The following is a 13,577-nucleotide window of genomic DNA, read 5'->3' on the forward strand; positions in this document are numbered from 1 at the left end:
AGAGTGCTAAACACAAAGATGTTATAGCTCTGCATTCAGCTCTTTGAAGCTTATAGACTGTAATAATGTCACAAATTGAAAACAAAATGTGTTTGTAATAAATAAATTTAATTTGCAAATATGCTAAATTGTGTATACACAATTGATGGGTATGAATGCATATTCTAGCAATCGTGTATAAATGTGTGCCAGTGTGAAAAGAGAGAGCCTGCAATGAAGGACCTATTGCAGGGGAAATTAAAAATAATAATTCATATTTTACTGGGTACACAACCTAAATAGTACATATTTTAAATATTTAGTTAGAACTGTTTCCACTTTTATATCCATACAGCAATAAAATCCACAGAAATTTATCATTATTCTGGATATCATTATAATTTGCAAATTATTATGTTTGTGACTAAAGATGTTTTGGCATATTTCTAATGTGTTTGCTCCACTGTAATTTCCAGATTTGTCAATAATTACACCCATACACAGAATGTAAAGATACATTAGCTAAAATATTGAAGCATTATTTCTCAAGCATTGCCCTTTATGTGCTTGCATATTTTGCCAGTACTGAAGTATTAGACTTGGAGGCATACTGTGGGATGTAATAAGGTTATAATAACCACAAGGGGTAAATTGAACTTGGTAAATATTAAACAAATTTTCTGTAGGTGGCACAGTTATCTCTACCTCCTCTTTTTTAAGGCAAATTCCAACAAACACATCTTCCAGGTGCAGGTATTTTATTTTAAAGGATGATCTCAAGATTTTGGTAGCCAAATCTCCTGAAAGCACATATCCAGTTCCTGAGCAAAAGTCTGGATAACGGCTCTCTGCATAAACAGAATATGGAACATACCATTTGCTTTCTTTCGATCTATGAGGAACAGGATCTTTGAAAAAAGCACCAGTGAAGAAATTTTGTTTCGGAGGTAGGTTTGGTTGAAGCATTTCCAGTAGATATTCAGTGATCACAAACATGTCACTGTCAGTTTTCATGACATACTTTGATTGAGGACAATAGGTGGAGATCCATTCCATTCCCATAATAGTTTTTAAAGTCAAGTTGTTATACGCCTCCTTAAAGTCTTTTTGGATAATATCATGGTATGTCTGACTTTCATTTAAAATCAGCTTTAAATCTGCACTAGTGATGTACCGAACTGTCCGCCGGCGAACAGTTCCCGGCGAACTTAGCGTGTTCGCGTTCGCCGCGGCGGGCGGACACATGCGCAGTTCGATCCGCCCCCTATTCGTTATCATTGGGCAAACTTTGACCCTGTGCCTCTCGGTCAGCAGACACATTCCAGCCAATCAGCAGCACTCTCCCTCCCTTCCACACCCTCCAACCTCCCTCCCAGCATCCATTTTCGATTCATTCTGAAGCTGCATGCTTAGTGAGAGGAGGGAAAGTTTAGCTGCTGCTGATTAGATAGGGAAATTGATAGCTAGGCTAGGGTATTCAGTGTCCACTACAATCCTGAAGGACTCATCTGATCTCTGCTGTAAGGACAGCACCCCAAAAAACCCTTTTTAGGGCTATAACATCAGGCTGCTTTTTTTTTTTTTTTTTCCTGTGTAATGTAATTGCAGGTGCCTGCCTGCCAGCTTCTGTGTGAGGTTCACATTGGATACTGTGCCTACTTGCCCAGTGCCACCACTCATATCTGTTTTTACAATAGGTTAAGCTTTACATTTAAAAGAAATAATTTTTTTTTCACTGTAATAGAAGAGCAGTTGCCTGCCTGCCAGCTTCTGTGTCAGGTTGGATGCCTTGCCCATTTGCACAGTCAGTGCCACCACTCATATCTGTTTTAACAATAGGTTAAGCTTTACATTTAAAAGAAATAATTTTTTTTCACTGTAATAGAAGAGCAGTTGCCTGCCTACCAGCTTCTGTGTCAGGTTGGATGCCTTGCCCATTTGCACAGTCAGTGCCACCACTCATATCTGTTTTAACAATAGGTTAAGCTTTACATTTAAAAGAAATATTTTTTTTCACTGTAATAGAAGAGCAGTTGCCTGCCTGCCAGCTTCTGTGTCAGGTTGGATGCCTTGCCCATTTGCACAGTCAGTGCCACCACTCATATCTGTTTTTACAATAGGTTAAGCTTTAGATTTAAAAGAAATAATTTTTTTTCAGTGTAATAGAAGAGCAATTAGTTGTCTGCAAGCGTCTGGGTGTCAGGCCTACTTCAGCGTGTGCTCTGCAGACCTGTGCCAGCGTGCTTTGACAGTTGCCAATCATATCTGGTGTCTCTTTAGTGTGCTTTTACAAAGAAAAAAGGTTTCCAGTGTAAGCTAATAGCAGCCAGTCAGTGTCCTTCAAGCGGCTCTGTCAGTCCTTCCTTCAGCGTGTGCCCTGCACAACCCTGCCAGCGTACTTTGACAGTTGCCACTCATATCTGGTATCTCTATAGCGTGCTTTTACAAAGAAAAAAAAGTTTCCAGTGTAAGCTAATAGCAGCCAGTCAGTGTCCTTCAAGCGGCTCTGTCAGGCCTTCCTTCAGCATGTGCTCTGCAGACCTGTGCCAGCGTGCTTTGACAGTTGCCAATCATATCTGGTGTCTCTATAGCGTGCTTTTACAAAGAAAAAAGGTTTCTAGTGTAAGCTAATAGCAGCCAGTCAGTGTCCTTCAAGCGGCTCTGTCAGTCCTTCCTTCAGCGTGTGCTCTGCAGACCTGTGCCAGCGTGCTTTGACAGTTGCCAATCATATCTGGTGTCTCTATAGCGTGCTTTTACAAAGAAAAAAGGTTTCTAGTGTAAGCTAATAGCAGCCAGTCAGTGTCCTTCAAGCGGCTCTGTCAGTCCTTCCTTCAGCGTGTGCTCTCCAGAACTGTTCCAGTGCACATTGCCAATCATATCTGGTGTCTCTATAGCGTCCTTTTAAAACCAATTTTTTTTTTCACTGTTATAGATTGAATAGCAGTTACTTGTCTTCAAGCGGGTGTGTCAGGCCTACAGTGTGTGCTCTGCAGAACTGTTAAAGTGCACATTGCCAATCATATCTGGTGTCTCTATAGCGTGCTTTTACAAAGAAAAAAGGTTTCTAGTGTAAGCTAATAGCAGCCAGTCAGTGTCCTTCAAGCGGCTCTGTCAGTCCTTCCTTCAGCGTGTACACTCTGCAGACCTGTGCCAGCGTGCTTTGACAGTTGCCAATCATATCTGGTGTCTCTATAGCGTGCATTTACAAAGAAAAAAGGTTTCTAGTGTAAGCTAATAGCAGCCAGTCAGTGTCCTTCAAGCGGCTCTGTCAGTCCTTCCTTCAGCGTGTGCTCTCCAGAACTGTTCCAGTGCACATTTCCAATCATATTTGGTGTCTCTATAGCGTGCTTTTAAAACCAAATTTTTTTTTCACTGTTATAGATTGAATAGCAGTTACTTGTCTTCAAGCGGATGTGTCAGGCCTACAGTGTGTGCTCTGCAGAACTGTTCAAGTGCACATTGCCAATCATATCTGGTGTCTATATAGCGTGCTTTTACAAAGAAAAAAGGTTTCTAGTGTAAGCTAATAGCAGCCAGTCAGTGTCCTTCAAGCGGCTCTGTCAGTCCTTCCTTCAGCGTGTGCTCTGCAGACCTGTGCCAGCGTGCTTTGACAGTTGCCAATCATATCTGGTGTCTCTATAGCGTGCATTTACAAAGAAAAAAGGTTTCTAGTGTAAGCTAATAGCAGCCAGTCAGTGTCCTTCAAGCGGCTCTGTCAGTCCTTCCTTCAGCGTGTGCTCTCCAGAACTGTTCCAGTGCACATTGCCAATCATATCTGGTGTCTCTATAGCATGCTTTTAAAACCAATTTTTTTTTTCACTGTTATAGATTGAATAGCAGTTACTTGTCTTCAAGCGGGTGTGTCAGGCCTACAGTGTGTGCTCTGCAGAACTGTTCAAGTGCACATTGCCAATCATATCTGGTGTCTCTATAGCGTGCTTTTACAAAGAAAAAAGGTTTCTAGTGTAAGCTAATAGCAGCCAGTCAGTGTCCTTCAAGCGGCTCTGTCAGTCCTTCCTTCAGCGTGTACACTCTGCAGACCTGTGCCAGCGTGCTTTGAAAGTTGCCAATCATATCTGGTGTCTCTATAGCGTGCATTTACAAAGAAAAAAGGTTTCTAGTGTAAGCTAATAGCAGCCAGTCAGTGTCCTTCAAGCGGCTCTGTCAGTCCTTCCTTCAGCGTGTGCTCTCCAGAACTGTTCCAGTGCACATTGCCAATCATATTTGGTGTCTCTATAGCGTGCTTTTAAAACCAAATTTTTTTTTTCACTGTTATAGATTGAATAGCAGTTACTTGTCTTCAAGCGGATGTGTCAGGCCTACAGTGTGTGCTCTGCAGAACTGTTCAAGTGCACATTGCCAATCATATCTGGTGTCTCTATAGCGTGCTTTTACAAAGAAAAAAGGTTTCTAGTGTAAGCTAATAGCAGCCAGTCAGTGTCCTTCAAACGGCTCTGTCAGTCCTTCCTTCAGCGTGTGCTCTGCAGACCTGTGCCAGCGTGCTTTGACAGTTGCCAATCATATCTGGTGTCTCTATAGCGTGCATTTACAAAGAAAAAAGGTTTCTAGTGTAAGCTAATAGCAGCCAGTCAGTGTCCTTCAAGCAGCTCTGTCAGTCCTTCCTTCAGCGTGTGCTCTCCAGAACTGTTCCAGTGCACATTGCCAATCATATCTGGTGTCTCTATAGCGTGCTTTTAAAACCAAAATTTTTTTTTCACTGTTATAGATTGAATAGCAGTTACTTGTCTTCAAGCGGGTGTCTCAGGCCTACAGTGTGTGCTCTGCAGAACTGTTCCAGTGCACATTGCCAATCATATCTGGTGTCTCTATAGCGTGCTTTTAAAACCAAATTTTTTTTTTCACTGTTATAGATTGAATAGCAGTTACTTGTCTTCAAGCGGGTGTGTCAGGCCTACAGTGTGTGCTCTGCAGAACTGTTCAAGTGCACATTGCCAATCATATCTGGTGTCTCTATAGCGTGCTTTTACAAAGAAAAAAGGTTTCTAGTGTAAGCTAATAGCAGCCAGTCAGTGTCCTTCAAGTGGCTCTGTCAGGCCTTCCTTCAGCGTGTGCCCTGCACAACCCTGCCAGCGTACTTTGACTGTTGCCACTCATATCTGGTGTCTCTATAGCGTGCTTTTAAAACCACATTTTTTTTTTCACTGTTATAGATTGAATAGCAGTTACTTGTCTTCAAGCGGGTGTGTCAGGCCTACAGTGTGTGCTCTGCAGAACTGTTACAGTTCACATTGCCAATCATATCTGGTGTCTCTATAGCGTGCTTTTACAAAGAAAATTTGTTTTTCACTGTTATAGATTGAATAGCAGTTACTTGTCTTCAAGCGGGTGTGTCAGGCCTACAGTGTGTGCTCTGCAGAACTGTTACAGTTCACATTGCCAATCATATCTGGTCTCACAGTAGCTTGCACGCATAGTACCACTAATCCCCCAAAAAATGACAGGCAGAGGCAGGCCACCCCGCAGGGGCCGTCGTGGTCGTGGTGCTGTGATTCCCTTTTGCCCTAGAATAATGCCCAGTTTTCAGAAGCCACGTACCCTGAACTTGAAAAGTTCTGCGGACATAGTTGACTGGCTAACACAGAACACCCAATCTTGTACAGCCTCCGCTTGGAACCTTGACGCACCATCCTCCTCCAGCTTAGCTTCAGGCACCTCTCAAGATACCACTCACCCGCCTGCCGCCACCACCAAAACTAGCACCACAGCTGCTTTACTTGGTATGTCACAGGAGTTATTCACACACCCGTTTGAAGAAATGAGTGATGCGCAACCATTATTGCTAGAGGATGTAGATAACAGGGATATGTCTCAGGCAGGCAGCATTAAACACATGGAGGTACGGTGTGATGATGATGTTGTACCCGCTGCTGCTTCCTTTTCTGAGTTGTCAGATACAAGCCAAGCGGTTGATGATGACGATGTGTCCATGGATGTCACGTGGGTGCCCGCTCGGCAAGAAGAAGAACAGGGCAAAAGTTCAGATGGGTAGACAGAGAGGAGGAGGAGACGAGTTGGAAGCAGGGGGGGGTCGTCGCAAGGAGCTAGTGGCACAGTCAGACAGCATGCATTGGCACCCGGGGTCAGCCTGACAGCACGCCAATCAACGCATGCTGTGTCCACCTCCAGAATGCCGTCATTGCAGAGCTCAGCAGTGTGGCATTTTTTTTGTGTGTCTGCCTCGGACAACAGCGATGCCATTTGCAACCTGTGCCAAAGGAAACTGAGTCGTGGGAGGTCCAACACCCACCTAGGTACAACTGCTTTGCGTAGGCACATGATCTCACATCACAAACGCCTATGGGATCAACACATGAGTACAAGCAGCACGGCTACTCTAAGTCGCCATCCTCCTCCTGGTCTAGCATCTTCAGCCACGTCAACCACTGCTGTCCTTCTTGCCCCCTCTCAACCATCCGCCACTCCGTCTCCCACCTTGAGCAGTTCCCGCTCATCTGCCCACAGTCATGTGTCTGTCAAGGACATGTTTGAGCGTAAGAAGCCAATGTCACCAAGTCACCCCCTTGCCCAGAGTCTGACAGCTGGCTTGTCCGAACTATTAGCCCGCCAGCTTTTACCATACAATCTGGTTGAGTCTGAGGCGTTCAAAAAATTTGTAGCTATTGGGACACCGCAGTGGAAGGTACCCGGATGGAATTTCTTTTCACAAAAGGCAATCCCCAACTTGTACTCGATTGTGCAAAAGGAAGTCATGGCATGTCTGGCACACAGTGTTGGGGCAAGGGTCCATCTGACCACTGATACCTGGTCTGCAAAGCATGGTCAGGGCAGGTATATCACCTACACTGCGCATTGGGTAAACCTGCTGACGGCTGACAAGCAAGGAATGCGTGGCATTGCAGAGGAGTTGGTGACACCGCCACGAATTGCAGGCAGTCCTGCTGCCACCTCCTCTACTCCTCCTACTCCATCCTCTTCCATAACCTCCTCGGCTGAGTCCTCTTGTGCTGCTGCGTCTTGCTCCACATCAACGGCACCCCCCAGCTCCCCAGGTACTATTCCACATCCCGGATACGGCAGTGTCACGCCGTCTTGGGTTTGACTTGCTTGAAAGCAGAGAGTCACATCGGACAAGCACTCCTGTCCGCCCTGAACGCACAGGTGGAAAAGTGGCTGACTCCGCAGCAACTGGATATCGGCAAAGTGGTGTGTGACAACGGAAAAAATTTGATAGCGGCATTGAAGTTGGGCAAGTTGACACATGTGCCGTGCATGGCACATGTGTGTAATCTGATCGTACAACGCTTTGTGCATAAGTACACAGGCTTACAGGACGTCCTGAAGCAGGCCAGTGTGGCCATTTCAGGCGTTCCTACACGGCCATGGCTCACTTTGCCGATATCCAGCGACGAAACAACATGCCAGTGAGGCGCTTGATTTGCGACAGCCCGACACGTTGGAATTCAACACTCCTAATGTTCGACCGCCTGCTCCAACAAGAAAAAGCTGTTAATGAATATTTGTATGACCAGGGTGCTAGGACAGCCTCTGGGGAGCTGGGAATTTTTTTGCCACGTTACTGGACGCTCATGCGCAATGCCTGTAGGCTCATGTGTCCTTTTGAGGAGGTGACAAACCTAGTCAGTCGCAACGAAGGCACCATCAGCGACATCATACCATTTGTTTTATTCCTGGAGCGTGCCCTGCGAAGAGTGCTGGATCAGGCTGTAGATGAGCGTGAAGAGGAAGAGTTGTGGTCACCATCACCACCAGAAACAGCCTTATCAGCATCGCTTGCTGGACCTGCGGCAACGCTGGAAGAGGATTGTGAGGAAGAGGAGTCAGAGGAGGATTGTAGCTTTGAGGAGGAGGAGGAAGAGCAAGACCAAACACAACAGGCATCCCAGGGTGCTCGTTGTCACCTATCTGGTACCCGTGGTGTTGTACGTGGCTGGGGGGAAGAACATACCTTCAATGACATCAGTGAGGAGGAGGAACGGGAAATGAGTAGCTCGGCATCCAACCTTGTGCAAATGGGGTCTTTCATGCTGTCCTGCCTGTTGAGGGACCCTCGTATAAAAAGGCTGAAGGAGAACGACCTGTACTGGGTGTCCACGCTACTAGACCCCCGGTATAAGCAGAAAGTGGCGGAAATGTTACCGAATTACAACAAGTCAGAAAGGATGCAGCATTTGCAAAATAAATTAAAAAGTATGCTTTACACAGCGTATAAGGGTGATGTCACAGCACAACAGGAATCTAACAGGGGGAGAGGTGGAAGTCATCCTCCTCCTCCCACGACCACGCCGGCAAGGACAGGACGCTTTAAAGACGTGTTGTTGATGGAGGACATGCAGACCTTTTTAAGTCCTATGCATCGCCACAGCCCTTCGGGATCCACCCTCAGAGAGCGACTCGACCGACAGGTAGCAGACTACCTCGCCTTAACTGCAGATATCGACACTCTGAGGAGCGATGAACCCCTTGACTACTGGGTGTGCAGGCTTGACCTGTGGCCTGAGCTATCCCAATTTGCGATAGAACTTCTGGCCTGCCCCGCTTCAAGTGTCCTGTCAGAAATGACCTTCAGTGCAGCAGGAGGTATTGTCACTGAGAAGAGAAGTCGCCTAGGTCAAAAAAGTCTAGATTACCTCACCTTTATTAAGATGAATGAGGGATGGATCCCGAAGGGACTGACACTGGGCGATACATTCGATTAAAAAAGGCCTGATGAGATGAGCTGCCTTGGGCTAAAAATGGTCCACACGCTGCTGTATTTTAGCTCTGAATGACGTTTGACTGCGTGACTTATCCGCCACCAACTAGGGTTCAAGCCGCCATGTTTTAGGGCACTTTCTGCCTGTGAAACAAACATCAATTTTTCTGGCCGCTGCTACAGCAGCGGCTGCAACAATACCAAATTTTTCAGGCATGTGTACATGCCTAATTTTTAGGCCCACTGGTGCAGCACTGTGGCTTCAAAACCAAAACAAAAAAAAATCCTCCAAGATGGCACCAATATACCAGTGGTCTAAGCATCTTCCCACCTTGGCCTAAAAAGGGGAGGTGATTCAACAATTAAAAATCTCTTTTGAATGAGGTGACCTTGCTCGGGTCCCAGGTGTGCGGTTCCTAAAATGGCTGCCATATACATGTCCTCTGATAGGAGACTCGGAAGGTATTAAACTGATATGAACAATACTAAACTCACCACTCCTATCTGGTGGCACATTAGCTTGCCCGCGCAGTGTCCCAAATTTCAAGTAAGAGGACCGACCAAGCATCTTGTTCCATCTCCCTGTTACATAAATCAATGCCATATCCATATAAATTGTAGAGAATATCCAGGATAGTTTTACAGGGCCAAATCATGTCGCCTGTTGAAAGAGGTGACCTTGCTCGGGTCCTAGGTGTGCGGTTCCTAAAATGGCTGCCATATACATGTCCTCTGATAGGAGACGCGGAAGGTATTAAACTGATATGAACAATACTAAACTCACCACTCCTATCAGGTGGCACATTAGCTTGCCCGCGCAGTGCCCCAAATTCCAAGTAAGAGGACCGACCAAGCATCTTCTTCCATCTCCCTGTTACATAAATCAATGCCATATCCATAGAAATTGTAGAGAATATCCAGGATAGTTTTACAGGGCCAAATCATGTCGCCTGTTGAAAGAGGTGACCTTGCTCGGGTCCCAGGTGTGCGGTTCCTAAAATGGCTGCCATATACACGTCCACTGATAGGAGACGCGGAAGGTATTAAACTGATATGAACATTTACTAAACTCACCACTCCGAGTGCTGTTATTTATTTAATTTTTTTGTGGTGAGGCTTTACAGGACAGATTGCTTCTCCACGGCACATGTTAACTCACGGGCATCTGGCTCATCAAGGAACCAGAGCAGCTTGAATGAGGTGACCTTGCTCGGGTCCTAGGTGTGCGGTTCCTAAAATGGCTGCCATATACACGTCCACTGATAGGAGACGCGGAAGGTATTAAACTGATATGAACAATACTCCACTCCTATCAGTAGGTCCGTCCCATTGTGATTTATGCCCCCCACCCACCGCGCAGGGATGGGGGCCGGGGGGGGGGAGGAAAGTAGGCCCCCCATTGTGATTTATGGCCCCCACCCACCGCGCAGGGGTTGGGGAGGACAGTAGCTCCCCACAGTGTGTATCATGGGCTTTGAGGACCGGTGTCAATCCATACCTGCCAAGTGACCCTATGTAGGGGTAACAGTCCCTATTCTGCTCTGTGTCAGTGTGTATCAGGGCAGGGCTTTGAGGACAGGTGTCAATGTTAGGTGATTTCTGCCCTTTATGGATTAAAAGCAGACTCTGCATCAACTGTGCAATTTTCCATGGGAGTTTTGCCATGGATCCCCCTCCGGCATGCCACAGTCCAGGTGTTCGTCCCCTTGAAACAACTTTTCCATCACTTTTGTGGCCAGAAAGAGTCCCTGTTGGTTTTAAAATTCGCCTGCCCATTGAAGTCAATTGCGGTTCGCGCGGTTCGCCGGTTCGCGAACATTTGCGGAAGTTCGCGTTCGCCGTTCGCGAACCGAAAATTTCGGGTTTGCGACAACACTAATCTGCACCTTTGTCAAAACCCAACATAAACAGATGCATAACGGTTATCCCATCCTTAGCCCCATTTGCCCAAGTTTTCCTGATAACCTGTCTTTGTTCCACTTCCTTTGCTATAGTTGCTATAAGGATTATCAAGAATGGGTTTTGATCCTTACATTTATCAGGTTCATTTATAATATATTTATAGGAATTTATATTTAAATATGTATTTGGATCCAAGGTTGTTGTAGAAACATTTGAAATCACTCTTTGAATCATTGTTGTTGATTGTGGGTGGACGGAGCGCGACGTGATGTGACGTGAGCGCGCACCAGGAGGTGGAGCTCAACAGAGGTAACGGAACGGGAGGAAGGTGCAGCCACGAGGGAATGGCGTATGGCGTCTAGGCTGAGTCCGTCGGGGAAACGATAAGCAGCAGCAGCCCAGTCTGGATTAATGCGGACGCAGCTATGAGGAGATGAGGACTTGGGGTATATACAAATATAAGGCATGGATGCTGTGTGTAGTTATAATCGATTATCCGGCCGTATACTTGACTATCAGCTGGTAAATAACTACAACGATTGTCTTGTTTGGTTTACTCTGAAGAAGTGGCCGATATTATTCTTTGAAATATAATTGTTGGAATTGCAAGAATATAGAGCCGAATTTGAACCCTTTTTTTTTTTTTTGGCTGATACTAAGGGACTTTTTGCAAACAATCTTCTAAATAACAGGATTATAATAGTACTGGATGAAAAACAGTATAGAGGTCAAAATATAATAAGTGGTTTAATACTATGAAAAGTTTATGACCACAAGAATTGATTGCAACGACCGATTGCTCAAATAATAGATGAGCAGGAAAGCTATTAGCTTATCTATCACCTGGTAAACAACTATAAGGATTTCTGTTGTTTGATGAAGTGGCTGATACCACTTAAAATATAATCGCTGGAACTGTAAGTTTATAGGTTTGAAATTAAAAACGTTTGATTTTTTCTGATTGGCACCATTGGACCTCTAATTGGACCTTATAAATATAAATACAATGGATGGAGTGGGTTAAGGGATATAATTTGAACGGGATTTTTTTTTTTTTTTTTTTTTGTATAAGGGGAAATAGGGAGTAATGGTAAAATAATATGAGCAATTAAGTACCAAGAGTAACACTATATTTTCACCAATGGAGTTATGAGATGTATTTTTGGACTTAGAGAGGATTTTTGATGAAAAGAGCAAAGGATCACAGGAGCTATTATAAATAATAAGATGGATATAAAGATATTTGCACAAATGGAGGGGTGATATTTTGATTGTGATATGTTGATAAGGGATATGTAAAAATGGATAAATTGACAAGAGATCTCCTAAACAAAAGGGAAAAAGGAAAAAAGAAGAAAAAAAGGAAATAATTTATACAATAGATGGAGTGTGTTTAGGGGATAGAATTGAACACGATAATATAGCACTTTGTATGATTAAGGTGAAACAAGGGATTAAGGGTAAATTAATAAAAACAAGTAAATATTAAGGGAAAATATATAGTTTCACCAAAAGTTTTGAGAGATGAAAAAGTGATCTATGGAAGATTATAAATAAATAGAGTGGATATATTGCTATGTGCACAGTGGAAATGGAGGGGTGATATTTTGATTGTGATATGTTAATAAGGGATATGTAAAAATGGATAAATTAATAAGAGATCTCCTAAACAAAAAGGAAAGAAGGAGAAAGAGAAGAAAGGAAAAAAAAAAGGGAAAAGATCTATACAATAGATGGAGTGTGTTTAGGGGATATAAATGATCACGATAATATAGCACTGTGTATGATTAAGGTGAAATAAGGGATTAAGGGTAAACTAATAAGAACAATTAAGTATTAAGGGAAAATATATAGTTTCACCAAAAGTTTTGTGAGATGAAATAGTGATTTATGGAAGATTATAAATAAATAGAGTGGATATATTGTTGTGTGCACATTGGAAGGGAATTTTTTTTTTTTTTCCTCTTTGTTCTTCTTTTCTCCCCCCTCTCTCCCCTTTCTCTGTCTCACTGAGTGGGACCAAAGGGAAAAAGAGGGAGGGGGAAATAATGGCTGCATATTTAAACAAATATATAAGAATGTTCTGATTGCCCCTGAGTAGCTACCACTTTAAGGTCAGAAACAGACCTTAGCCCTAGACGGTACACAAGATATTGTCAAGGCTTACAGGTTGAAGAGATGATTAATATTTATTATCTCTTGAAACAACAAGTAAGAATGATTGGGAATGAGTTTCTCTGTTCTATGAGAGCTCAGACGTGTGTGAATGATGTGGGAGGGATGGCAGCAGGAATAGGTGTTACTTGAAAAATATAACTAGCATGAAGTGTATTTCATTAAATGTACAAGGGCTAAATACCCCATATAAAAGAGTTATGATGAGAGAATTGCTCAAAAAAAAAGGAATAGATTTAGCGATGTTGCAGGAGACACATTGGAAATGAGAAGATAGGAATAGGTGGACCTATGAAGGATATGAGATAATTTCACAAGCTGCCTTGAATAAGAAAAAGAAAAGAGGAGTGGCTATAATCCTTTCAAAAAATATAAATAGAGAAATCATATACGAAGAAGTAGACATAGAAGGACGGTATCAGATACTAATATGTAAGTTGGACGAGATAGTTTACACCTTGGTAAACGTATACCTCCCAAACGTACTACCAACGAAATGTCTTAAAGAGATCATGGAAAAAGTAGATAAAGTCAAAACAGGATTATTAGTCATCTCAGGAGACTTTAATTGTGTGGTGGATACAGTTCTAGACAAAAAAACAAAAAATAATAAACCCATAACTAAACATTTGATAAATCAAGCTAGGATCTTGAGAAATATACTTCTAGAAAATAACTTATTAGATATATGGAGAGTATTTAATTCAGAGGAAAGAGAATACACGCACACCTCAAGGGTACACTCCTCACTCTCCAGAATAGACTATGTGTTGGGGGAAGCTAATTTAGTAGAACAAATAAAAACCATATATATAGAAGAGAATGT

The 13,577-nt window shown here is 43.5% G+C and overlaps 1 protein-coding gene across 1 annotated transcript; it reads right to left on the reverse strand.

Annotated features, from left to right (window-relative positions):
* Positions 1 to 334: 334 nt before the first annotated feature.
* On the reverse strand, positions 335 to 10,810 carry LOC134569174 (beta-1,3-galactosyltransferase 2-like). Its single transcript, XM_063428086.1, has 2 exons — positions 10,561 to 10,810; positions 335 to 1,136 (listed from the first exon to the last, which is right to left on the reverse strand). Exons 1-2 carry the CDS (start codon positions 10,808 to 10,810, stop codon positions 502 to 504), a joined length of 885 nt encoding a protein of 294 aa, XP_063284156.1. The 3' UTR covers positions 335 to 501.
* Between the last annotated feature and the right edge of the window lie 2,767 nt (positions 10,811 to 13,577).

This window comes from Pelobates fuscus, chromosome 7 (genome assembly GCF_036172605.1).
Source record: "Pelobates fuscus isolate aPelFus1 chromosome 7, aPelFus1.pri, whole genome shotgun sequence".
Lineage (NCBI taxonomy): Eukaryota > Metazoa > Chordata > Amphibia > Anura > Pelobatidae > Pelobates > Pelobates fuscus.

Coding starts and splice junctions, on each gene's coding strand:
- LOC134569174 (XM_063428086.1), bottom strand. CDS start 10,810: ATGATTCAAAGAGTGATTTCAAATGTTTCTACAACAACCTTGGATCCA. Junction 1,137..10,560: donor TATGTTGGGTTTTGACAAAG/GTGCAGATTAGT, acceptor TCACTAGTGCAG/ATTTAAAGCTGATTTTAAAT.